The sequence below is a fragment of the Leishmania infantum genome, chromosome 35, assembly GCF_000002875.2.
Source record: "Leishmania infantum JPCM5 genome chromosome 35".
Classification (NCBI taxonomy): Eukaryota; Euglenozoa; class Kinetoplastea; order Trypanosomatida; family Trypanosomatidae; genus Leishmania; species Leishmania infantum.
In genome coordinates, this window is record NC_009419.2 from 1,787,963 (window position 1) to 1,811,614 (window position 23,652).

Consider the following 23,652-nt stretch of genomic DNA (forward strand, 5'->3'; position numbering starts at 1 on the left):
CTTGCTCTCCCCTTCCCCCTCACCGGAAGGCACTTCAATCCGTCGAAGTGCACATCAAGGTTGGTGCGGAGTCGCTGTGAAAATGTGACGGCCCTGTGCGCACGCCGTCCCCATCTAGCTTTCCTGAAGATCCCTTTTGTTTTCCGTTTTCAGGGGCGATGACCACCCTGAAGGGCTCATCGATATCCGCAGCCCCAATCGGAGGAGTGGCAGCGCAGACAATGCTGCCCAGCACCTGCGGCGAGGAAACGGATCTGCCCGGCGTGCCACGCGTTGGCTGCGTGGCTGTCATCTCCTACAAGCCTCGCAGCCTACACGGCTTTTCCGCCTGCGTGGTCGGGATGGCCGACGGAATTGCCATTCTTGGCCCAGATCTCACCCAGCGGCGCTATGGTCGCCACTGTCTCCTCACGCGGCTCCTCTGGCGGCCGGTGGCGCCGCTCGAGGGCGGAGGAGGGCGGTCAAACGCCACCGCGCGCGAGGGCGAGAGCGCGGCCGTATCTTGCAGTGGCACCGCCATACTACCGCACACGAAGGGAAGCTGTGCCAGCATTGTCGCTGTCACCGCCTGCCTCGTCGCAGGTGAGGATGGGAACGGTGCCCATGCAGCGCAGGCAACTGCCGAGGACGACACGATCGCTATTGTGGTTGCCTGGTCCGATGCCACGCTGCAGCACCACATAACAGTCCTCATGGCTCAGTTGCGGTGTATCCTGGCGCCGACCTCGGCAGGCAATGTCGGCAGCAGCGGCGGACACGTGGAAGCAGGGCTGGTGCATGTGGTGGCTCATGATGCCCTACCCTTGTGCCCGATGCAGTCTGTGCTTCGTTTGTTTTACCACCCTGCTATGGCAGCTTCCGAAAACAAGACGGCCCCAAATCATGTTGTAATGTGCTCTGTATACTCCTCGTTAGGCTCGACGACGCTGTCTGCGGGGCACTTCGGCCAGTCCGACGTAGGGGCCAGCACCAACAGCGCGCCTGCCAACGCAGTCGTGAAGCAGTCGCACCCGACTGTCGGCAGTGCCGCCGCTGCAGCAGAGTTGGGCGGCACCTCGGCAGCAGCATCAACACGGCGGCGCGGCGAGCTGCTCTTCCTCACCGTCTCGGCCTGCCATGTCCGAGGCGCTGCTGAAGCGACGGCGGCTGCCTCCCCGTGTGTGGGCAGCGCTTGTGCCAACTCCTGCATCCAAGTGCGTGCGGGGCCGTCAAAGGGCAAAGATGTGGCCCCGTGGCTGCTGCAGTTTCAGCCAGACCGCGTCATCTGCGCCTTCGCGGTGCAGTCGACCACGACAAGCGTGATCGCGGCGGCCGGGACGACTGACGGTCGGGTGTACCTGCTGGGACTCACCTCGCAGCGCCTGGTGCTGCGAATCAGCGGGCCCGTGGCCGATGTGATGTTTGTGCAGACGAAGCGGGCGAATGGCCGATCACAGACCCGCAACGCTGTCGTGGATGGCCTACTGGACGACGCCATGGAAGAAGACACGCGGAGGAACGGCAGTTTTTCGAGTCAGGCAGACGCGTTTGCGCAGCATGAAGGGATCGACTTCGCCGCACTGGTGATTCTCGATAGCGCCGGTCACCTTCTGGTGCTGCGCGCCATCAACAGCGGCGCCGCTATCACGCAAAGCGTCGCAGATATCCCGCAGGTCATCACACTTGCGAATGGGCAGCAGCCTACGTTCACAGCCGTGAACTCGTCAACGGCGAGCCTCGAGGGCGCGCCCATTAGCTCGAAAAACTTCCACGATTTGAGCACCCTGCGCCACTTCTTCAGTCCGCGCCGCCTCCCACTGTCGCAGCTCCAGCAACAGCAACAGCAACAGCAGCGGAAGCAGGGGCGGAGCGACCCCTCTCCTGCGAACCCGCCGCTTGCCTCTAGCAGCCTTACCACGTCCCCTGTGAATCAGAGTTTCTCGACCGGGGCGACAGGCGCCGAGGAGGCCACCATAGCGGGCCACATCCTGAGTCGTGGTCTGCTGTGCGTGACATGCGTCTACAACGCAAAGGGTGGTGCAGAGCTTGTCGTGAGCACGATGGGGCAGGTGGTCGTATCCGTGCCCTTCAGTCCCACGGACGGGTGTTTCCGCATTGCCGGCTTCACCATCACGCCGGCCCCGATGTTCTACGTTGGCTTCGTGGACTTCTTCGCCGACGGCAATCCTACGCTAGTCATGGCTGGGCTGACGAACGTGCTCGTAGCCAGTCGCCCGCAGTCGACCATCCGTGATCGCGTGCAGCTTCTACTGCGCCTGCTCGACAAGAAGGAGCGTGAGCAGCAAAACGTGGAGAACGGCATGGCAGACGGATGACGGGGCAGCCGACGAGGTCGAACCGCGGCTGCTCATGTCGAGCGTCAAGGCTGTTCTCTGCGCTAAAACTCTTCGGTCATGGGTGGTCTCCGGCACATTACTATCAATCCCGCTACGTTGTGCTTTCGGAGCCTTCCCAAGAGGGCAACCGATTATTACAGAGCAAGCTTTACAGCAAAAGAGATATAGATGCGCAGCGACTCTTCGACAGGGTGTAAGTGCCCCACAGACTGGGTGGCCGCTCTTCCACCGCCGCGCAATCTTAGCAGCGGCAACAGGCGGCACCTATGAAGCCTCACTAAAAGCTGTTTTTTTGAGGGGGGAAGTATCGGCTCCCCCCCCTTCTCTGGTCTCTTTGCATTTCCACTACACATCCTTCCCTCACCTCTCGAGAGCTTCTCCTGGTCATATCAAGGGCGCATGGTGATGCGCTGCGGATATCCGTACAGACACTCTGCATCGCCGACATCACCGGCCTCCTACCTCATGTGTGAACCTTCGAAAGGCAGTTCGCAGAGGCACGCCCTCGCACGGAGGCACATCCCTTTTCACCTTCTTACGCTTTCACCGGTGCACGCCAACAACGCGCATGCACAGCGCAACGCTCTCTCTCTTTGCTCCCCCGCAGCACTTACTCGTTCTGTTGAATGTTCCTCTGCTCTTGATCCGCTCACGGTGTGTGTGCTTGCGCGTGGCTTATCAGCGAGTGGATCCTCTTTTTCATCCGTCTTTTACTGTGTCGCGTCCATCTCACCCTTTGATGACGGGAGGGGGCAAACACACCCCGGTGTGAGGTGTCCCGGATCCAGTAGTCTCCTTAACCCTCTGTGTGCATGGGAAGAGGCCAAGCAGCTCCTCCTCCATCCCCTGCCAATGCAGCGCTGCACTTCCTCTGGTGCTGGCAGGGTCCACGTGCCCACGACGTAGGGAAGCCAGTGCGCTGCATCGCGACGGATGTCGGCGGTGTGTCAGGTCCTGGATGGCGTTGCGTCGGAGCGGCCTGCGGCAGTGCCGACGCGTCTGCGCGGCTCCAGCGCATCCGTCACCCGGCCCTCACCACCGCCTGCTGGTGTGGGGAGCCTGAGCGCCACCCCCTCCCTCTCCGAGGAGGGATGCCGCAGGTGGCGGCCGGCATGATGGGAGCGGCTGTGAGGCGGCCTGCGAGGCAGCGGGGGGGGGGCGGGAGGAGGTCGGTGGAGCTTGAGGCAGGGGGGCCGTGCTCTCGGATGGCTGAGTCGGCGCGTTGCCGCAAAGCGTGTGTGCCGCGCTGCGTCGCAGGACTCGGTGAGGCCTGTGGCCGGCCAGAGGGCGTGTGTGTGTGTGTGTGTGTGGAGTGGCGTTGACGTCATGGCTGGTGGCAGAGACACGGGCGCGTTGACGAATAAGAAAAAAAAAACGGTATTCGCCCCGTTCAGCGCGTCGCTTCACTTTCTCCCTGTCTCTCTCATTTTCCGCTTCTTCTCTCTTGTTCGCTATGCTGCTGTGGTGTGCTCCACACACACATCTCCCTCCCTTCCACGATGGACCGAGAAAGAGCAGCCGTGTTTCCTCGTTTTTGGTCACTCTTCTTCGTCAGCGTTCGCAACGACATGTCAGCTGCGCAGAATACGCGTCGCTGTCAGTGGTCTCTTGTCGGTTCGTGTGTGTGTGTGTGTTGGTGACGGTTTGCTTCTGCAGCTCGCGAGCCGTCTCTTTCTGTGCATGTGTGTCACACACATAAGGTGGAGCGGAGCACGACAACCTACACGCCTTAGCCGCTACACGGATTTCATCCCCCCCCCCCCTTTCCCGAATAGCAGCGAGATGGACAAGATAAAGGAAGCGTTTAGCCGAGTGGACAAGTTCTCCCTGGAGAATGCTAACCGGCTGTGCACGGAGGTGGAGCGTATCGAAGAAACACTTCTCAGTGACGCAGGCGATGCCGAACGCAAGAACAAGCTGATCGATGCCTCCCTTCAGCACATGCGGGAGCTCACCGAGGTGCTCGTCTGGATGGACAGCAACCACCACGAGTGGTTTGAGCGGGTGCTGGAGCGCGACGTCATGAACACGTTCGAGCGCCTAGTCACCAATGGTCTAATGCCGTCGTCTGTAAAACTGCAGAGCCTGCAGAGTGTCACGTTCATGCTGCAGAACATGTCGCGGGCGCCGTCGCTCTACTACCTCTGCAGCAACAATCACATCAATCGCATGGTCGCCGTCGAGTTCGACATCCACGATGACGAATTCGTCTCGCTCTACGTGTCCTTCCTGAAGTCTTTAGCCCTGCGGTGTACACCCGACACAGTGCCGCTCTTCTTTGAAGTGCAAGATAGGGCCTTTCCGCTCTGGGATCGGGCTGTACGGCTGCTTTGCTCGGAGGATGTCATGGTGCGCACCGCCGCCAAGCAGATCATCGTCACCATCGCACAGTTACAAGACACGGCGGTGTCTGCCTTCATAGACGCGTCCATCGCTGACGTCTTTCGAAGTGTGCTGCACTTCGTGAATGCGCAGATCGTGCGCCTTGCAGCACATGTGCCGTCCTGGATCACCCTACAAGGGACGGAGAGTTTCTCACGCGCTTCCAACGACCCCAGCGCGGCGGTTTTTCCCCTATCCTCGGACGCTGCTGCGACACCGCCGTCGCCTGCAGCTCGAGCCCCCCTATTGGTAAACACGCGTGTGCTGGCAATGCAACTGGAGGACGTGGAGGACGAGCTGCTCTATGTAAATGATCTTTGTCGCACACCGGTGTCGAACGCGGGTGCGCAAGCGGCGGCGGTGATGCAGCGAGTTCTCTTTCCACGCTTCCGCGGCGCCATCGAGGATGAGGTGGATTCTGCCGGCGTCGCCTTTGCCCCTTCGGCGGCGAGTGTGACGTGTGCCAAGTACGCGGCGCCTGGTGTTCAACCCAGCGGCTCGTATGCCCCTGCGTGCGTTGTGTTGGCGTTCCTCTTTTATTGGTCACAGGTGAACACCGACGCCTGCGTTGCCGCCGCGTTAGTCGACTTCTTCTTGGAGCCGCTCAACTCATCCCCCGGGACCTCGCGCTTCACCGTGGCGTCCATGGTGTTGGAGTCCACACGCGTGGACCTGCATGAGCCGGTGGTGGCCGTCTGTCGGCACGCGCTTTCGCGGGCAAGACCTCCGCCTACCTCATCGGTTTCGCCTCCGCCACCGTTGCGCTTCCCCAGCTCGCTTGCTCAGTTCTTCTACACCGAAACACCGTACCAGCACACGGGGATGGTGCTGATCGGTGGCCCAGGCTCCACGATTCTGCCCTCAAAGGAGAAGTTCGTTCGGAAAGTGTGGCCATCGCCGCGGACCGACACCCCCAATGCATTCGTGCCCCTCATCCCCCACGTAGTTGCCGCGCTTTATACCCAAGTGAAGTACTTCCAGGCAGCTCGACTCAGCTGCGTGACTGCCTCGCTGTCGTTGCTGCTCGAAGTGATTCCGAGTGCAGCGCCGGGCAAGGCCGACTGGGCAAACGTGTACCTTGAGATGATGAAGCTGGTACAGCGTCTGCTGCTGGACTGCGCGAAGCAGTACGCCTCGGCGATACAGAAGACGGTGCAGGAGCAGAAGGATGCGGACAGTGTCGTGCCGCTCTCTCGCATTTCCTTCCGCGACATCGAATCAGGGGACGAGGAGGCACCGCTGCCGATCCGAGACCCCTACGCGCCGATGTTTCTGAAGCTGAAGGAAGCAGCCATGTGGATGAAGACGGCAGAGCAAGCGCGTTCGCCGCTGCTGGAGACGGCGGTGCAGCACAACAGCAAGAAGGACCTGTACCTTTTTTTCCCCTCCTTTCCTCTTCTGTTGTCGGATGAGTGCAGTCTCGTCCTGAGCGCGTGGCCGCCGCTCCTCCTCAGATCTCACCAGCAGCCGCGTGAGGCGGCACAATGGACGATCGCATACCACGCTCTGCAGGACAGCATCGTGCGCGCCTTTGACTACTCAACTCGCTCGCCGGTGTCGGATGCCGAGTGTGAGCTGAATCTGTATCGCATTTTTCTCTTGATGCGGCGTGCGTTTGCGTGTCACATCCAGGGGAACGGAGTCGACCTGCTGCAAGCAACACTGCGGCAGCTTTCGCCTCAGCACACGCAATCGATGCACTTCAACTTGACTAACGCAACCACGGAGCTTTCCGTTCGGTGCGAGATAACCAGCGAGTGGCACTCGGACAGCCAAGCGCCTCCCATCGCGCCACCGGGAACGCCGGTCTGCATGGTGCTCCCTTCCGCGGCCGCCGGTACGGAGGGGAGGGAGTTACTTTTCTTGGAGATTCCCATCAGCGTTCCGGAGAGAGTGCGCTCGCAAGAGCTGCTAACAGGCGAGTACAAGCGGCGTGTCCTCTGGAGCTTAGATCTGGCCTTTGTGGGTATCGCTATCCACCCGCGGTACCCTTTCAAGGTTGTACTGTCCTACCAGCTCCCGGGGAACTTTGCGCAGCTGCACCTCGTCACCACCGGTGCGGCGATGGCGCGGATGATGGTGACGGACGTGGAGAAGGCGGCCAACGAGTGCCGCCAGCGGGGTGCGTCTTTCTGCTTTGGCATAATGAACTACAGGAGCGCCCTTGTCGACGAGTAGGGCAAACAAGAAAGCCCTGCAGATTAGGGCGTGGCAAAGATCGTCTTTCGAGGAGTGCGATGGGTAAGGTGGTCAACATGCGTGCACCCCCTCTCCCTCCATCCTTCTCGATATCCGCTGTTCAGAAGGGCGAGAAAAGCGGCGTTTGTTATTTTGATTTTTGCGAGAAACGTGCAGGAACAAAACATCACCGTTGCTCAGTCCAATGGTGCTCGAAAAAGTTTCGGCATGGACAGAGCCCCCTCACCTCCATCACTATTACCACACCGATCCTCGCGTCGTGCAGTTGTGTGTCGGCGCGCACCGCGCTCACATGCCTATCCTCTCATCTCACACTTACGCGCGCGCAAGCACGTTATGTGCGTCTGTATCGGATAATATCCCCGACGAGACAGCCGCGGTGAGGGTCACACAGGAGGGCGTGCGCGCCTTCCGCGCAGAACCTTATCCCTTCCTCTCTCTGACACAGGTGTCGGGCCGCTTATTCATTTGTTTCACCGCATCTTCCCTCACTTCTCGCTGTCTCTCTCTCCCTCCATCACGCATAAACATTTTGCCTCTCTACTTGTTTGGGGCGGGGGGACATCTTGCCCACATGTGAGTTCTTCAGTCGCCTTCACTGATGTCAAGCATAGCCCTGCACAGACCTTCTCTCCCTTTTTCCAAGGTGTTTTCCTCGTATTTGTTTTTTTTGTTTGCGTTTCACTTCTCCTTGGTCGTGCGTGTGTGTGCGCGCGCTTCTCTTTCAAAGAGAACTCTGTGCGGCGGTGTAGACGTTTGCGTCCACGACGGGCTCTCCGTCGCTTCGGTTTCGCGCCCGAAGCGACCTCCTCCGGTGTCCTCGCAGAATTCTTTGTTTGATAACGACGCCGCGCGCGTGCGCTGGCGGCCGCGCCCTTTCACAGTTCGCGTGGACAGTTGAGAAAAAAAAAAGAGGAGCACCCACGCAAGCCCACATCGCCCACCCTCACCAAAGTAGAAGAGCAAACCGCGAGAAGCAGCAGCAGAGAAAGCACGCACAGGACACACAGGCACGCACGCAAGCGTGTACGCAGTCGCCCCGCGTGCGTGTTCTTTATACTTTTAACGGTTTCCTTTTCGGCCCTCCGTGTCTTTTTGTTTGTGCTCTCCTCACTCCTTCCCCCTCTTGGTCAACGCATCTTCTCTTTTTTGTTTTTGTTCATTGTCGCCTCTGACGCTGACCTCGTCTCGTCATCGCCGTCATCATCATAGACCGCAACTCGCACAAACAAGAAAGGAGGAAAGAGGCAAGGAGAAAGCATCTGGCCTTCCATCCTTTTTTCCTTCCTCCCTCTCACTCATCTCTCTGAAAACGTTGTTAGACACCTATAGATATACTCTTAGCTGTGCCGCCCTCAACCACAAGCAGGCGCCCGAGTCGACTCCGTCCGTTTTTCGCTTCTTCTTCCTGTGGCATCAACGGCGCGTTGTGCACAAGTCGGCAGTATATATTGCGTCACGCAAGCAATCACGAACACCGTGGTCCTTCCCCCACCCGACATCATTCTTTTTCCAGCGCTTCCTCGTCTGCATGAAGGCCGCCACTGCATTCGTCGTGGGGGACATTGTCCTGCCCCTGCCTCGCACATTCTCTGTTTTCGAGAATCAGCTGGTGCTGCCGGACGGCATCACGGTGCGCCACGGCGATGATTTCAATGTCACCATCATCAGCCACTTCCTCGTCGCCGTGAAGCCCTTAAGCGCCGATGCGGAGATCGTCGTGAACTTCAACTTGTGCTTCTACGACCTGCTAAAGTCGAGCATGCCGCCAGCAATGTCGGCGAGCGAGAGGGAAGGCACACACACGCCAAACGCGAAGTCAGCGCACACCTTCGAGCGCCCCGTTGTGCCAGGCTTCCGCTATCTCAAGGAGGAAGCCAAGCAGGAGCTGTACCGCTTCGCCGATGAGCAGGTGCGGCAGCAGGCCATCGACGACGGCTTCCTCCCGCGTGGCAGCGACGAGGGCCAGCTGACGGTGATGCGGGCGAAGGCTGGCGAGCCGGTGGCAGTCAGCACCAAAGAACACGAAGAAGGCGACGTCGTCTTCGAGACGACCGGCGTGCCGCTGCCGTTCCCGATTCGCAGCACTGTCGAGCTCCCGGGCGACTTGCATCTGCGGCTCACAGGCGGCTCCGAGTTCCTGCAGCACTCCTGCCTCCCGAACGTTCGCCTCGAGATCAACGGTGTGCACATCCGCGGCATAGCCCTGCGCGCCATCGAGGCAGACGAAAAGCTGACCTACAACTACCTCACAACGGAGTGGGAAATCAGCAAGGTGTTTCACTGCTCCTGCAACGTGTACTGCTGCTACGGCTTGATCAAGGGATTCCGCTTCCTCGATCGCGAGCAGCAGGAGCACCTGCTGCCGCACTGCAGCCCCGCCGTGTGCGAAAAACACCGCTCGCCGCTGCTCTCAGGAGCTACTTTTGGCGCCTTGAATGGCAGCACAGCGCTGTTCACGACGGCAGAGGGCCGCCTGACCTCACAGCGCGATCTTGCGGCGGGCACAGTGCTGTTCGAGGTCTGTGGCACCCCGCAGCTGCAGCAAAGCGAGCTTGTGCTTGAGCGGCTGCGCCTGTCGCACTCGTGTAATGCGAACACCGTCCTCGTGAATGGCCGCGTCGTCGCGTCTCGCCCGCTCTCCGTCGGCGATGCGGTCACTTGCAACCTGAACCTCCTCTACTACACGCTCTCGCCAGCCCTGCCGTGTGCCTGCGGCTCGGTCAGCTGCACTGGTCACGTCGAAGGCTTCAAGGCGCTTCCTGTCAAGACGAAGCAATTGTGGTGGAGCTCGGCACCGAATGCGGTGCGGGCGGCAGCGCTCGAGGACGGTTACGAGATCGTCTCGTCCAGCGCCTTCGCAGACGTGCGGCGCACGTCAACCATTGGCAACGCCACATTCGCAAGTCGCAACATCGCTGCCGGCACGCGTATCTTCCACGTCCACGGGCTGGTGCTCCCCTTCCCCACTGTGTACACCATCTACCTCGGTGAGGGGAAGCACCTGCTCTTTGCAGACGGGGCGCAGTGCCTCGCGCACAGCTGCGACCCGAACACGCGCGTTGTTGTGAATGCCGAAACAGGCAGCTTTGATTGCTTCGCGCTGCGCAATATCGCTGCGGACGAGCTGATCTCTTTCAACTACCTGACGACGGAGTGGGACATGAGTGAGCCATTCACCTGTGCATGCGGCAGCAGCAACTGCCATGGCCGCATCGCCGGCTTCCGTCACGTGAAGCGGGAGGGTCAGCTGAAGCTCTGGAGCACCGCAACCCGAGCTGTGCAGTCCCTATTCGCACAGAGCATTCGGCAGACGGCAAGCACCCTGGCCACGCTCAACAGCACGCTTGTGGCCCCGGCCGACATGAGCGGCGCTCTCTCGCTCTCTCAGGACCTACCGTCGGGCACGCTGCTCTTCGAGGCGGCGGCGGGCTTCGCCGTGGAAGGCGATCACGTATGCTTCGGCGACATCTTTCTCGCCCACTCCTGCAACGCCTCGGCTGTTCTCTTGGAGGGTCGTGTTTTGTTGAGCGATGCTTGCACGGCCGGAACCGTTGTCACCCTGAACGTGAACCAGCTGTGCTACAAGCTGGCAAAACCCTTCACATGCCACTGTAACGGGGCCGACTGCACACACGTCGTCGGAGGCTTCGCCGCGCTGTCAGAGAAGGAAAAGGAGCGCATTCTGCTGTGCACGGCGCCAGATGTGCGCGCAGAGGCGACTGCTGCCGGCTTCAGGACTCCCTGCACGTGCCCCTTGGTGACAGTGAAGGCGAACGGGGCGATGGGGCAGGCCACCTTCGCGGCACGCAGCATTCCTAAAGGCACCCGCTTCTTCAAGGTGAACGGGCTTGTGTTGCCCTTTCCGACTGTGTACACCATCCAGCTGGAGCGGGGCCGCCACCTGCAGTTTGCCGACGGTGCACAATGCCTTGCGCACAGCTGTACACCAAACGTGCGCATCATGGTCGATGCAGAGAGCCGCTCGCTTGACTGCCTCGCCCTCCGCGACATTGAGGAGGGGGAGTTGGTCGCCTTCAACTACTTGACGACGGAGTGGGACCTGAGTAGCCCGTTCTCGTGCGTGTGTGGTGCTGACGGTGCCTGCTTCGGGCGCATTCACGGCCTGAAGTATCTCTCCGGGGAGCAGCGGCAGCGACTGTGGTGGATGCTGACCCCAGCAATGCGCCAGCTGGCAGATCAGTCATTCAACTGGAGGGCGCTCTCCGGGGCGCAGCTGCGCACCGACCAAGACGGACGTGTGCGCGCCGCAAAGGAGCTGAAGGAGGGGCTCATCATTTTGGAGGCTTTGCAGGTGCAACTGCGAGTCGGCTGCGCGCTTGTGGGTGGCGTGCAGCTGAGGCACAGCTGCGTGCCGACGGCCGCGATAGTGGAAAGGCGTGTGATCGTGATCGGGACTGTCTGTGCCCAGACGGAGATCACGCTGGATCTGAACTGTCTGGCCTTCACCCTGGCGGAGCCGTTCACGTGCACGTGCGCCGCCGACGCGGCCCCGCACACGGTGAAGGGCTTTGCCGCTCTGTCCGCGGCGGCGCAGGCGACACGGCTGATTCTCACCGAGCCATCAGTGCGTGCGGCAGCTCTGCGTGATGGCTACCAAGTCCCGTGCAGCTGTCCGCTTGTGGAGGTGCACGCGAACGGCGAAATGGGCCAAGCGACGTTTGCTGCCGTCGACATCGCAGCAGGCATCTGTTTCTTCCAAGTGAAGGGGCTGTGCATCCCGTATCCGACCCTGGACACCATCATGTTGGACGAGGGTCGCCATCTGCTCTTTGCGGATGGGGCGCAGTGTCTCGCGCACAGCTGCGACCCCAACGTGCGCGTTCGTGTCGACGCAATGAACAACATGCTCGAGTGCCAGGCGCTGCGGCCGATCAAGGCTGGCGAGCTCATCGCCTTCAATTATAACGCGACGGAGTGGGACATGAGCACGCCGTTTCGCTGCCTGTGCGGTTCGCCGCAGTGCTTGTACGAGATTCGCGGCTTCAAGCACCTCTCCCAGGCTCAGCGCGCGTTGCTCCAGCGCCAGGCGACACCGGCCATCAAGGCTCTGGCCTCTGCTTACGCGGACGTGCAGCTGCCCGCGACGCTGCTGCGTGCGGCGCCGGATGGTCGCCTCAAGTCTGCGCGTGCGGTGGCCAAAGGCGACATCCTGCTGGAGGTAATGTACCTGGATGTGCAGCCGAATCAGATATGTGTCGGGCGTCACTACGTGGTGCCGCACGACACCGACCGGTACAACTGTGTACTGGTCGAGGGGCGCCTCATCGCCAGCCGCCCCGTGGCTTCCGACGAGCAGCTCTCGGTGAACATGAACTTCTTCGTGTACGACATGACGGCGATTTTCCCGCACACCTTCGACGACGCCTGCAAGGGGTTCAAGTTTATGGACGAGTCAGTCAAGCAGGAGTGCCTCTACCTCTGCGAGCCGCCGGTGCGTGCTCACGCAATGTGGGACGGCTGGATTGTGAAGAGTTCGCAGGACGCTCTCGTGGTGCGGCCCAACGGTGACATGGGCCAGACCGCCTACGCGCGCAAAGACATCCCAGCTGGGACAAGGCTATTCCACTGCACCGGACTTGTGATACCCTTTCCCACCATGTACACCATCTGTGTTGGCGTTCATCGGCACCTGCTCTTCGGCGACGCTGCAGAGTGTATCGCCCACCATTGCGATCCGAATGTCGAGGTGCGCGTCGGCGAGTCTGGCGAGGGCACCTTTGACTTTGTGTCGATCCGTGACATCGCGAGGGATGAGATGATCGCCTTCAACTACACGACAACGGAATGGGACATGAACACGCCATTTGTGTGCCTCTGCGGCTCACCCAAGTGTGCCGGGACGATTCAGGGCTTCAAGCACCTCCAGGAAGCTGAGCAGCAGCGGCTGTGGCCAATCACGTCAAAGGTGGTGAAGGATCAGTGGAAGCTGTACACCGCGTCCGCCTAGACCAGACACACGCACACGCATGCGAAAACGAAAAAAAAAAATGTTGTCGGCAGTGTGTATAATTGACGTAAACGGAAAGCGGATGGCTCGAAAGGTGGCGAGGCAGTGCCTCAGATAGCGATGCGCGCCTGAGTGCAAGCACGCCCAGAGAGAGAGATGGAGCACGAACGACGTCCCTCGCTGTGCTGCACGTGTGTGAGGTCCCTCTCCCGTCCTTCTACTTTCTCCTGTCCTACTTTTGCTTGCCTTTTTACTTCCCCTAATATATATATATGCATACACGTATGTGTGTGTGTGTGTGTGACAGCGTGCGTGTGTTTACACAGATGTTGCGTTCGCGACCATCGCGCATCTTTTCCTTATTTTTTTTGTTCTCTTTCGTGTTTCGTCTCTTTTCTTCCTTTCCCACGCTCGCAACGTTTTTAGTGTCCGGCACGCATCTGTGGCGGCCGGTGGCTCTCCTGATATTCGGTTCTGGCTTCCTCTTCCCTTTTTTCCTTGCCGCATGGTACGTGGAAGCGTAGGAATGCGCCGTAGCAGCACAACAGGACAGAGAAGATGCAGCCATACTGAGTGGTGCTGTAGTGAAACGTTTTGCGTCTGCAATACGCGAGTGCCATTTCTTTTTTTTTTTCACTTGGTTCGTGAAACAGAGACAGAGAGTCCCCCCTTTCGCCTCTTCCAGCTGCCTTTACCCTTCAATCATCTACTGGAACGTAACTCGGCCTCCACCACCCCCTCACGGCTCGTGTGTGTGTGTGTGTCGTTAACATCAACTGCGGCACCTTAAAGTCACCTTGCCTTCGCAAGACTCGCCCCTTCCCGGGTTGCTCGTCGGCAGCTGGCTACCCTGTGCAGCGTGCTAAAGGACTAGCATACACCCGAAGATGTGTACGCTCCCTCCTCTTCTTCCTTTATTCATGCCACTGCTTTTTTTTTCGCGCCGCGCTCAGAGAAAGCTAAGTAGCCGAGTGGCCCCCTGCAGTCTGCTCTTATCCGCAGAAACCGGAGAAGGGAGTGGGCGCTACACAAACGCATACGCTTACCAACAACTTTCAACCATATATATATACATATATACTCATAGATGCATGCAAGAACGTGCGCCTCTGCCTCATTTACATGAGCATGCCCAACGGCAATTGCACCGGCGGATTGCATCTTTTATCGCTGTCGTGAGCATTCACGTACTCACATATTGATGTGCCTCCGTCGGCACCATGTCGAGGGCAGTCAAGCCAGTGAAGCGAGTGACCTTTGGCCCGGTGACATACTTCTCGGCCCCTCTCATCGAAGCCTCACAAGGCTCAGACTCACATGAAAGCAGCCGTCTCGTAGATGCGCTGGCGCTGCGCCAGCGCGTGTCGAGGCCAGCGACAGTGGCGATCGTCGCTTCTGGGGCAGCGCCGCCCCTACAGAATGAAGTGGACGGGCTCCTCAGGGCCGGAGAGCTGGAGGAGTACGCGGCGCAGCCAACGCTGTTCCTCGGCGCAGCCGTGGACAAACCTCATGCAGCACTGTCGTCTGTCCAACAGGCCGCTAATGTCGCCACTGAAGACAACTGGGAGGGAGGCGACACGGAGGACCAGACGCCGGTGTCACATCCGCGCGCGACTCCCGCCACCTCATCGGTGACTCGACAGGAGTCGTCCGACGACGAAGCGTACGACACACCGGTGGAGAGCAGGCCTGCCACACGGCGCCATCTGATGCGTGCGGCAAGGCTAGACGGTGCGGGGACCCGTGAACCGCCACCGTCGATTTTGGAAAAGTCGCCTACGCTTTCGCAGCTGGTGTCCGCAGTGGACGACGTCCTTGGCGGCTCCCAGCGCACCCCACGCAGTCCTTTGGCTGCTTCCTCCTCTGCCTTTGCTCCTCGAGGCAGCTGCTATTCAACGGAGGCCGCAGCGGAACGATCAAGCAGGACGAACTCTTTTCCGCCAACGCCAATGAGTCTGGCAAAGGTGCAAAAGGCCGACGCATATGACACGAGAGAAGCCGGCGGATGCGCCGACCCACTGCTCGCGGCAAGGTGCATGCTCTACCACCGGGAAGGAGACGAGAGCATCACCGCAAGCGGGTCGACCGTGGCGCTGATTGTGCCCCATAACGCAAGTGACAAGGTGCACCCATCCTTCTGCGTCTTCTGCGGCATCGGTGCGAACTGCGGGAATGCTCACGAGACACTTCCACTCTGCTTCTCTGACGGCATCGCGTATCACACGGCGTGTGCCCTCTGGTGTCCAGAGGTCTTCTACGACATCGAACTCGGCACACTGAAAGGCATTGCAGACGCGGCGCACCGAGCTCGCCTTATCAAGTGCGCGTGGTGCCGCCAACCAGGAGCGGGGGTCGGCTGCGCCTGGCCAACGTGTCAGCTGAGCTTTCACGTCCCTTGCGCGGTAAAAGCGCGGGCGTCGATTAATGTGCAGACATTTGTGCTCTACTGTCCAGCCCATAGATCAGCCACCGTCAGCAGAACTGCGGCAGATCAGCTTGGGCCCCCAGGCGGCGAGGCGGCTCTGAAGAGGACGAAGGTTGAAGAGCGCCCTGGCGCCTCTCGCTTCTTCTGAGGAGCAGGCGCGACGAGCATACGAGTTGTCTTTGGAGCCGGCACCGACGCCTTTCTCCTCCGCTACGATGTGCAAACCGGCAAGAATGCGGTACAACGCCGCTTTCAGAGGTAGACGCCGTTCGTCTTTTTCACGCCTGCCCTACCTGGGAGGACTGCCACAATCCCAAGCCAGTTTTGAAAGCAAACAGCACCACTGCTGCGGAATCGCGAGAAAGGCGTCAATGAAAGCGAGAGGCCCTCTATCGACGCTCACGAAGAGTCTCCAACGACTTTCCTTCTTCTGCTGTCGTGTTTTCTTTTTCTTTCGTGTCTGTGCACCTTGCCACATCGGGGTACACGTCTGCCTGCACGCACCTCTCCCACAATGCACGGGTGTCTTCTCTCCGTGTCTTTCATCAGCATGAAATGTGCTTGCATCTGCGCCTCGTATTTGATCAGCCGTCTCTCTATTTCTCATCTGCTCCTTTTGTTTCTCTTGCTCCTTCGTCGGCCATCGATTTCAGAACGCCCTTTTGCCCTTTCTTCTTATCCCTTGTGCGGACGTGAGCGTATCCAGCGCAGCAGCAACCACGACCGTCGTGTAAGATACGCCACCTCACTTGAAAGCCTTGCGTAAAGATGCTATGCGCATCTGACCTCAACGGTGTCGTGAGCAGCGCCGTCGGCGACGGCGTTCTCATGGTGCTGTTGCTGGATGCCTCCGGCAATGCCATTGCGACCGCTTTTGCCGGCTCCGCTGCGCAGAAGGATATGATGTACGCGCCAGTGGTCGCAGCCACGGCGAACATGTGGCGCGCATACGCTCGCAGCGACCTTGCAGTGAACAAGTTCAACCTGGAGCTGGAGACCGAATCGCTCGAGCAGATGATGGTGATCTTCCCGGACAAGAAGATCTGCGCCATGTCTGTGGCGGACACGGCAGTTGTGTCGCTCGTGTCGGTGGACAACTCTGTAACCGAGGGCTTTCTCAAGCTCAAGACGGCTGCGCTCCAGCGTAAGCTAGACCGGCTTCTGCGGCCTGTTATGACCGTGTAGAAACGGAAAAAAGAGGTAGCTGCGGCAGACACCCAGCAAGCAAGCTGCCGTGTCTGCGTGCACTCCTTTTGTCTTGGCTGAGTATCTCTGTCATGCTGATGAGGAGACACGTCAAGGACCTCTGAACCCTGCTTCTTCGTCTTCTCTTCTGCATTATACATACCTTTCCTTGGGCGGTGGATGCATGGGTGCGCATGTGCGTTCGATGTCCGTTGTGGCATTGTCTGCCTCGTGACGGCGTCCGTCGCCTCTTTTCTCTTTCTCGACCTTCTACCGTGTGTGTGTATGTGCTAAAGTGTGAGTAACTCGTGGCAACGCTGTGCCTCTTCGGAGCTTTCCCCCGAGCACGCCTCTCGCTTCACGCTGTCCGATGCAGTCTGCCCTCTCCTCCTCCCTCTAGCGCCGGCACTCCGTCTCCCTGTGCCCCTTGGCGTAAGTCTCTCCTCTGCATAACCCCCTTCCACCGCTCCCCTTCCCCTGTTTCTGATTTCGTTCTCGTCGCGCTCAGTGGGCAACCGGCGGTGTGGGCAGCCTCGTAGGCCAAGATTGTACGGAGAATGATCCGCTGTTACCGCGCGCCGCGGCTGTTCGGGTCACCGAAGGCGCGGCTGCCGCCTTTGTCAAGTTTGCCTTGCATTGGACAAACCCCAGTCATGACCTGTCGGCACTACCATAGCGGCCCTGCCACTTCACCAGTGAGCTCTGTCGCCGGTGTTCTGGCGCCGCCTCAAGGCGCTCCCCAGACGTACCTGGACTTCATGGAACGCCTGTGGAACAGCAAGTGGTTCGGCACGGTGGATGGAAGCGCGGCCGCGGTTGCGAAGGCACACATCGCCTCCGCTGACCCTTCTCTGTTTACGCAGATGTTTCTCTCATGTCAGCAGGCACTAGGCATGGAGGCGGGCACGCTCCTTCTTCTCGCTGGCGCCCTCACACGCCTGTGCACCCTCTTCTTCTCGCTCTACGGGGAGCGAGCAGGGGAGCGGATGCGGCTGGCTCTGCCGGAGCTGAAGAAACCTCAAGAGGATTTCAATCGCGTCTACTTCAATGACTTGGCCTCCGCCATGGAAGTGCAGATTGCGGCGAGCGTGCTCAAGAGCCACCGCCGCGCGGTGTTTGGCAAGTATCACACCTCGAACCTCAAGTGCATTGCGTCTGTTGGCATGGCGCCGGTGATCATGACGGGACTCTATCAAGTCTCCGCGCTGTGCGAGAATGCCTCCCTCGACGTAGGAACCTCCTCGTACCTGTGGTGCACTGCCCTGACGCTACCTGACCCGTTTGCCGTCCTTCCCACTCTCACGTGTGTCATCACGCTGCTCAACTTCGAGCTCTCCTTGTCGAAAGAGATCAAGACAGGCTGGATGCGAAACGTGATTTGGGGCGCGCGGCTGGGGTGCCTGTGCGTTATTCCCGTTCTGTCGTCATTCCGCTCTGGGGTGTGTCTCTACCTAGTTGGCATGAATGCGGTGGGCCTGCTGCAACCGCTGCTCTTGCGCTCTGCCGTCATTCGGCGCTGGCTCGGCTTCCCCTCAGCAGAGGAGATAGCCGCCGTAACGCCTCGCCGAAGCGCAACGGTACCTCAGACAGCGGTCAGCGGTCGCGCTGCAACACTACGAGAGCGTATCGTGGCGGCTGTGGCGCCGGCAGAGAAGCCGGCGGCTGCCGGCGTGACTGTGAAGGCCAGTGATGCAGCGGCTGATGTATTGAAGACGAGTATGACCGCTCAGTTTCCCTATCTGAGCCATCTACTGAACCCGCAAGTCGACGAGTATCAAGACCTTTTCGCTAAGGCCCCTACTAAGCAGTCAAAGCCAGACTTCAGTGGTCGTGGCCGCGGCGCATCGTCTTCTAACCGCTTGCAGGGGCAGCAGTGCACCGCTTTTGCGTACTCCGGCGCTGCACCTGCCCATGGCAGCCGCTATGCACGAGGTGCGAACCCGCTCATGCAAGAAACGCCCCTGCATCGTCAGGCACCGTCATCTAGCCACGCATCGCCACACGAAAGCGGCGGAGCTGGAGACAGTAGCGGTGATGCTGCGCCTGCTGGGGAGACGTCTAGTGCCGCATCAATCGCTGCTGCAAAACGCCCACCGAAGCCGAAAGGGTCGGTGTTCGCGTCGAGTGGGTGGAAGAGTACACAGCTGTCATTCTCGGAGGCGGACTTTATTCCGACCTACTCAAGTGGAACTCCCTCACACCCTTCATCGCCATCGTCGCAGCCGCACAAGTGAATCGGCGTCCCTAAAAACTTTGACGCGGTGGTGATGTGGTTGGTCTCTCCCTCTCTCTCTCTGTGATCGTGTCTCCGATGAGGAGAGGGAGGACATGCCTCCGCGTATAACACAACGGAAAAACAATAATGATTCGAGCAAGAGCGGCAGATGTCAGCATTTAGCTTGCTGGCAGTGTGGAGGGACGTCGACTATATAGCCATCTGCATCGAGACCGCTTCGTTTTTCTCCCCCCCTGTAGTCCCCAGTTCGTGTAAAGAACCCTCTCTGTGAGGGATCAGTGCTGTACTGATTGCCGCCTGGAAGCACGAACACCCGACTGTGTGCTGAGCGGCAAACCGCGCCGCCCGCTGGCAAGCACGGGCCCCGCAAACCTTCACATGGGACGCCACGCACGCCTATGTAGACAGACCTCATGTTTCACGCTCTATCACCCCTGATCTTTGTTTTTTTTTTCTGGGGGGTGGGGAGGGGGCGTATCTTAATGTCGGCCCTCCTTCGCCACCCGCCCCTCCACTCTCTCAGCGCCCTTCTGCCCATCTCCTTCTCGGCTCCCATCGTGTGCTTTCTTGTCCCAGTCGCTCGCTGCTGTTCCACCGCTGCTTAGGCACCGACACCGGAGGGGTGGCGGATAAAAAGGCACGTAGCACTGTTTATGTTTCCGTGCGCACACGAAGCTCTTGAGTGTTGCAAGACGCACCCTCCCACAGTCGCAGCGCTGCACAGCAATGGAGCTATTCCGCATCACGGCTCCGTTGCGCTTTTACAAAAGCAATCGCGGCATCCGTCTCTCGAACCCGTCTCGTCGGTGGCTGTACAACCGCCTTTTCCTCGGTGGCATCGGCGCGTTTGGTTGTTACCTCACGCTGCGCTATCAACTCGCTGCGTGGGAAGCGTCTAGGAATCCGGAAGATGGAAACTGCCTGTGCTCCAGCGACATGGTCGACTTCCTGCGCTACATGCCCTTCAACCTCTTCTCTAACGTCGTCGGCCGGCTTGTAGAAAACGAATCCGTACCGGCGTGGGTGCACAACTGGTTTGCGCAGGCTGTGGTTTACTGGTACGCACTTGACATGTCGGAGTCGGTGCAGAAGACCAACTTCGAGACCTTTCAGCAGTTTTACGTCCGCGACTGGACGCCAAAGGCACGCCCAGTAGATGCGGCGGCCTCTGTTGTCGCCCCGTGTGACGGCCAAGTGTTGGCAGTGAACACGAATGTGGAGAGCACCTCGCTTGTGCAAGTGAAAGGACTTACCTACGGCATGCGCTCCCTCTTGCAGGAAACTCCTCCGCCGCTGGGCACGGACACGCACCGCCGAGTGGCCGTGGTGCTTCACATGCGCAACAAGGACTTTCATCATGTCATCGCACCACTATCATTTGCGTGCGAGAAGAGCATCTACGTGCCCGGCTCCCTGCTACCGACGACCGCGGCCGGCTATCATTGGATCCCTGCCGTTCTCACCCTCAACGAGCGCCTCGTACTACAAGGGAGGTCTAGCGACAAGGCACGGCTCCCGGTTTACATGGCCCTAGTTGGCAGCACTCTCACCGGACGCATCACGCTCTACATGGACAAGCGCGTTCGCACAAACTACCTCGACCCGCCAGCCTACGCCGTGCACTCGCCGTACGCGTCGAAGCCAGTTGTGGCGCGCGGTGAGCGACTGGCGACGTTCAACTGGGGATCATCTGTCGTGCTGGTAATGGATGTACCTAAGAGCTGCAAGCCGCTCAAGCGCGCAGGTGATGTAGTGAAGGCTGGCGAGGCCCTCTTCCAATTCTAATGGCTGTGCTCCCCTTACGGTTCGTCTTTTGTCACAGTTTGTGTGTGTGTGTTTAAAGGGTTTACTTCACAGATATTTTTCGGCTCTGAGATCATCTCTCTCCCGGTGGCGCGAAACGGACGTTTTGCGTAGTCATTGACCATCTGCTTCGGTGGCGAGCGTACCATGCATCGCCGTCGTCTTGAGTGCACGCTGCCATCGTAAAAGCCAGCGCAATTTTCGCGCTGAAAGCCGCCGTGCGGGTTCTTGTATGGGTGTGCTGTTCGTGCGAAGTCGCCTCCACACACGCACACACCCTCCCCCAGTCCATTCCTCTGTGTCGTCGGGTTTCTTCGCCTTTCTGATGGATTTTTTTTTTTGGAGGGGAAGGGGGAGGGGCAGAAAACGATGCGGGATGGGGAGGCGACCTTGTAGGAACACCACAAGCAGCACGTGTTGCTCTGACGGTCTGTCTTTCGTGGGGATCGGCTTGCTTGAGCACTGGCATCTGTCCGTTGTGTGTATATATATATATATGTGTGTGTGTGTAGGTGTGTGTCTCTCTCTCTGGATAAGGCACAATGCGCGTGCGCCAGTGCAGTTTATGTGCTGTTGCTATTGTCGTTCCTACACCACCACTTGTGCGCTTCTGCTATTCTCCCTCTCTTCCTCCCCGACGCTGTAGCGCTACACGAAACGCGCGCGTCTTTCACGCATCCCCGCCCACGGACGCTCTGGCCTCGACCCTTCCTCTGCCGCTAGCCCTTCATCCTCTCCTCCTTGCCAGGTTGTGCAGAGTTGAAAGGCGAGGCAACGAAAAAGGTACGCAAAGAGCGCTGCGAGTACAGCGGGGCGAAAAGCGCTTCCTTGCATCCATCCGGTGCGATGCGCAGCACCCGCTCGCTGCCTAGATACCCACACGCACACACACGCACATGCCATGTCACTCGCAGCTATTGACGATCATCAGAAAGGCGATGTCGTCCATCTGCAGTATCTCCTGCGCAAGCGGGAGTACCACTTGGCCGAGCTAATCAACGAGGTCGTTTTTGCGGAGCAGGAGCGTTACAAGGCGGTGCAGGAGGCACACGGCCTGCGCGAGCTTGCCACTGGCCTCGAGGACGTCATCAACAAGCTGCTGGAGTACCACATAGCTCTTCACAGAGAGGTGCTTCTCCCAGTGTTGAAAGATTCCGCCGGTAGCAGCGGCGACGCACGCAGCGTCGGGGCGTCCCCGGAAGAGAACTCCACAGCTGTAGGGTCTTCGAAAGACCTCCTCGAGGACCTTCTTGGCAAACCGCGTCTTCCCAGCGAAACGAAGAGGCTGCTTCAGACGGCTCTGCGACAGAAACAGAGAGGCGAGCGACTGTCGGGCGGTGGTATAGGGCTGCACGGTAACTCTTCCCTTTGGCGGCCGCATGCCGACGCAGAGGCGCCAGTGCATCCAGCCACGCATCGTGCCATTGCTCTCAGTGCCTCTCTTCTGCAAAACCAAGAGAGACTGGCGCAACTGTTGCACAGCATTCAGACCCAAGCAAAGAATCTGCTCCATCACTGGGATGGCTTAGGCGGCACGGAGGCACTAGACGGATGTCCGTCAATCAGCCAGCCCACTGTGCGACAGCAGGGGCCAACAAGCAACGTCGCGCCTTTCCGACTGGAGAACCTACACCAGCACAGCAACCGTGCGCGGGCAATCGAAGAGGCACTGCGAAGCGTTGAGAGGGAGCGGGATACTTTACAAATGCAGCTGCGCGAGCGCGATGCGGCTGCTGCCGCAGCTGCGGCGGCGAGCGCACCAACGCCGGTTGTGCAGCCAGACGACTCGTGGATGGAGGAGAGGGCACAGCTCCAGAAGGAGCTTGCCTACGCACAGGAACGCGTTCTGCAAGAGCAGGCGCGGAATCAGAGGCTGAAAAGGCAAGTCTCCCAACTGGAGAAAGTAGCGTCTGCGTCGCCGATTGCGCCATCTGCGGCGGGCCCATCCACCTGCACCCATTGCGAGAAGACGCGCGCAGATATGAAGAAACAACTGTCGGACTACCATGCCGCCAAGGCAGCGTGGAAGGCGGAGGAGCAGCGCCTGAAGGAAGATATTGCGTCCCTTCGACTTCAAGCGAAAGAGTCCGTCAAAGACGCTTCACTGCCGTCGGCGTCTCCGCCTGTCGGCGCATTGGCAGGCACACCTCAACGTGACCCATCGTGGCCCGCCAGTGAACGCAAGATTGGCCAGCTCGAGGCCAAAGTTGCCGCCATGAAAGCAGACCTTCAGATCATGGAGATGCGCTTGGCAATCGTGCAGGATGAGCGGGACGCTGAACGGCGCCGCATCCTCGACGCACACGAGCGAGAGCGGCAGCGCCTGCGCGACGAGCGGGACGAGTGCCAGAGAATCATAGACAAAATGTCCCGCGAGCTGCAGAGCCTCTCTCGGATGAGCTACAGCGCGCCGCCGGCCATCACAAGCACCGCCGGCTAACTGAACGCAAGTCGGAAAACAAGTGCAAGGCGCATCTGAGTTGAGCCTCGGACGTGTATGCCGATCATCGAAAGGCAATGGCCGCATTCTATCCCTTCTGTTCCTTGCTGTTGTTGTTTTTTTTTTCGCTTGTTTGTTAGCATCATCTTATTTTTGATTGCTGTTTTGCTACTTGCACCACTTGTACCGGTACGGGTGATGTACGTCTGTGCTCCTGCTGCCAGCTGTCGCACAAACGCTCTCGCTCGCTCGCGTTTTTTCTCCCATGTATTCGCTCGTCCTTTCCCCATTTTTTTTGTTTCGTCTTTTTTTTTGCGGATCTGCTCATGCGCGCATGTTCCGCTGTGTTGGCGAGAGAAGAGATTGATGGCGCAAAACGAAAACGAAGACATGAGGGCCCGTTGGCATAGGAGGGACGCTAAAGGAAAGAGTCCTATGATGGTCGTGTTGAGCCTCGATTGCTGTATGGTCCCACTGGCACTGGGCACGAGCAGCACCGTCGGATATGTTTCACGCTGCTTGTCCCACCCATCCGTGCATTACGTGAGAGACATTGAGCCGGTCGCTCATGTACGCACGCAACTTCTCCGTCTCCGCCCACCGTTTGTGTTTCTTCACTCCACGTTCCTATTTCTCTCTTCACCTTCATCATTTTGCCTTTTTGTATTATTCTCA

The 23,652-nt window shown here is 59.3% G+C and overlaps 8 protein-coding genes across 8 annotated transcripts; all 8 read left to right on the plus strand.

Moving 5' to 3' along the window:
- Nucleotides 1-158: 158 nt before the first annotated feature.
- LINJ_35_4600 (conserved hypothetical protein) lies at nucleotides 159-2,315 on the plus strand (the record flags this gene model as incomplete). Its single annotated transcript, XM_001469225.1, has 1 exon — nucleotides 159-2,315. The coding sequence occupies one exon, from the start codon at nucleotides 159-161 to the stop codon at nucleotides 2,313-2,315; it is 2,157 nt and encodes a 718-aa protein (XP_001469262.1).
- Nucleotides 2,316-3,662: 1,347 nt separating this feature from the next.
- Nucleotides 3,663-6,896, plus strand: LINJ_35_4610 (conserved hypothetical protein; the record flags this gene model as incomplete). Its single annotated transcript, XM_001469226.2, has 1 exon — nucleotides 3,663-6,896. The coding sequence occupies one exon, from the start codon at nucleotides 3,663-3,665 to the stop codon at nucleotides 6,894-6,896; it is 3,234 nt and encodes a 1,077-aa protein (XP_001469263.2).
- Nucleotides 6,897-8,448: 1,552 nt separating this feature from the next.
- Nucleotides 8,449-12,888, plus strand: LINJ_35_4620 (conserved hypothetical protein; the record flags this gene model as incomplete). Its single annotated transcript, XM_001469227.2, has 1 exon — nucleotides 8,449-12,888. One exon carries the CDS (start codon nucleotides 8,449-8,451, stop codon nucleotides 12,886-12,888), a length of 4,440 nt encoding a protein of 1,479 aa, XP_001469264.2.
- Nucleotides 12,889-14,108: 1,220 nt separating this feature from the next.
- LINJ_35_4630 (conserved hypothetical protein) lies at nucleotides 14,109-15,461 on the plus strand (the record flags this gene model as incomplete). The annotated part of the gene is made up of 1 exon (XM_001469228.1): nucleotides 14,109-15,461. One exon carries the CDS (start codon nucleotides 14,109-14,111, stop codon nucleotides 15,459-15,461), a length of 1,353 nt encoding a protein of 450 aa, XP_001469265.1.
- A 620-nt stretch (nucleotides 15,462-16,081) lies between these two features.
- On the plus strand, nucleotides 16,082-16,498 carry LINJ_35_4640 (conserved hypothetical protein; the record flags this gene model as incomplete). Its single annotated transcript, XM_001469229.1, has 1 exon — nucleotides 16,082-16,498. The coding sequence occupies one exon, from the start codon at nucleotides 16,082-16,084 to the stop codon at nucleotides 16,496-16,498; it is 417 nt and encodes a 138-aa protein (XP_001469266.1).
- Nucleotides 16,499-17,055: 557 nt separating this feature from the next.
- Nucleotides 17,056-18,732, plus strand: LINJ_35_4650 (conserved hypothetical protein; the record flags this gene model as incomplete). Its single annotated transcript, XM_001469230.1, has 1 exon — nucleotides 17,056-18,732. The coding sequence occupies one exon, from the start codon at nucleotides 17,056-17,058 to the stop codon at nucleotides 18,730-18,732; it is 1,677 nt and encodes a 558-aa protein (XP_001469267.1).
- Nucleotides 18,733-19,460: 728 nt separating this feature from the next.
- Nucleotides 19,461-20,519, plus strand: LINJ_35_4660 (putative phosphatidylserine decarboxylase; the record flags this gene model as incomplete). The annotated part of the gene is made up of 1 exon (XM_001469231.1): nucleotides 19,461-20,519. One exon carries the CDS (start codon nucleotides 19,461-19,463, stop codon nucleotides 20,517-20,519), a length of 1,059 nt encoding a protein of 352 aa, XP_001469268.1.
- Nucleotides 20,520-21,438: 919 nt separating this feature from the next.
- LINJ_35_4670 (conserved hypothetical protein) lies at nucleotides 21,439-22,977 on the plus strand (the record flags this gene model as incomplete). The annotated part of the gene is made up of 1 exon (XM_001469232.1): nucleotides 21,439-22,977. One exon carries the CDS (start codon nucleotides 21,439-21,441, stop codon nucleotides 22,975-22,977), a length of 1,539 nt encoding a protein of 512 aa, XP_001469269.1.
- Nucleotides 22,978-23,652: the final 675 nt, after the last annotated feature.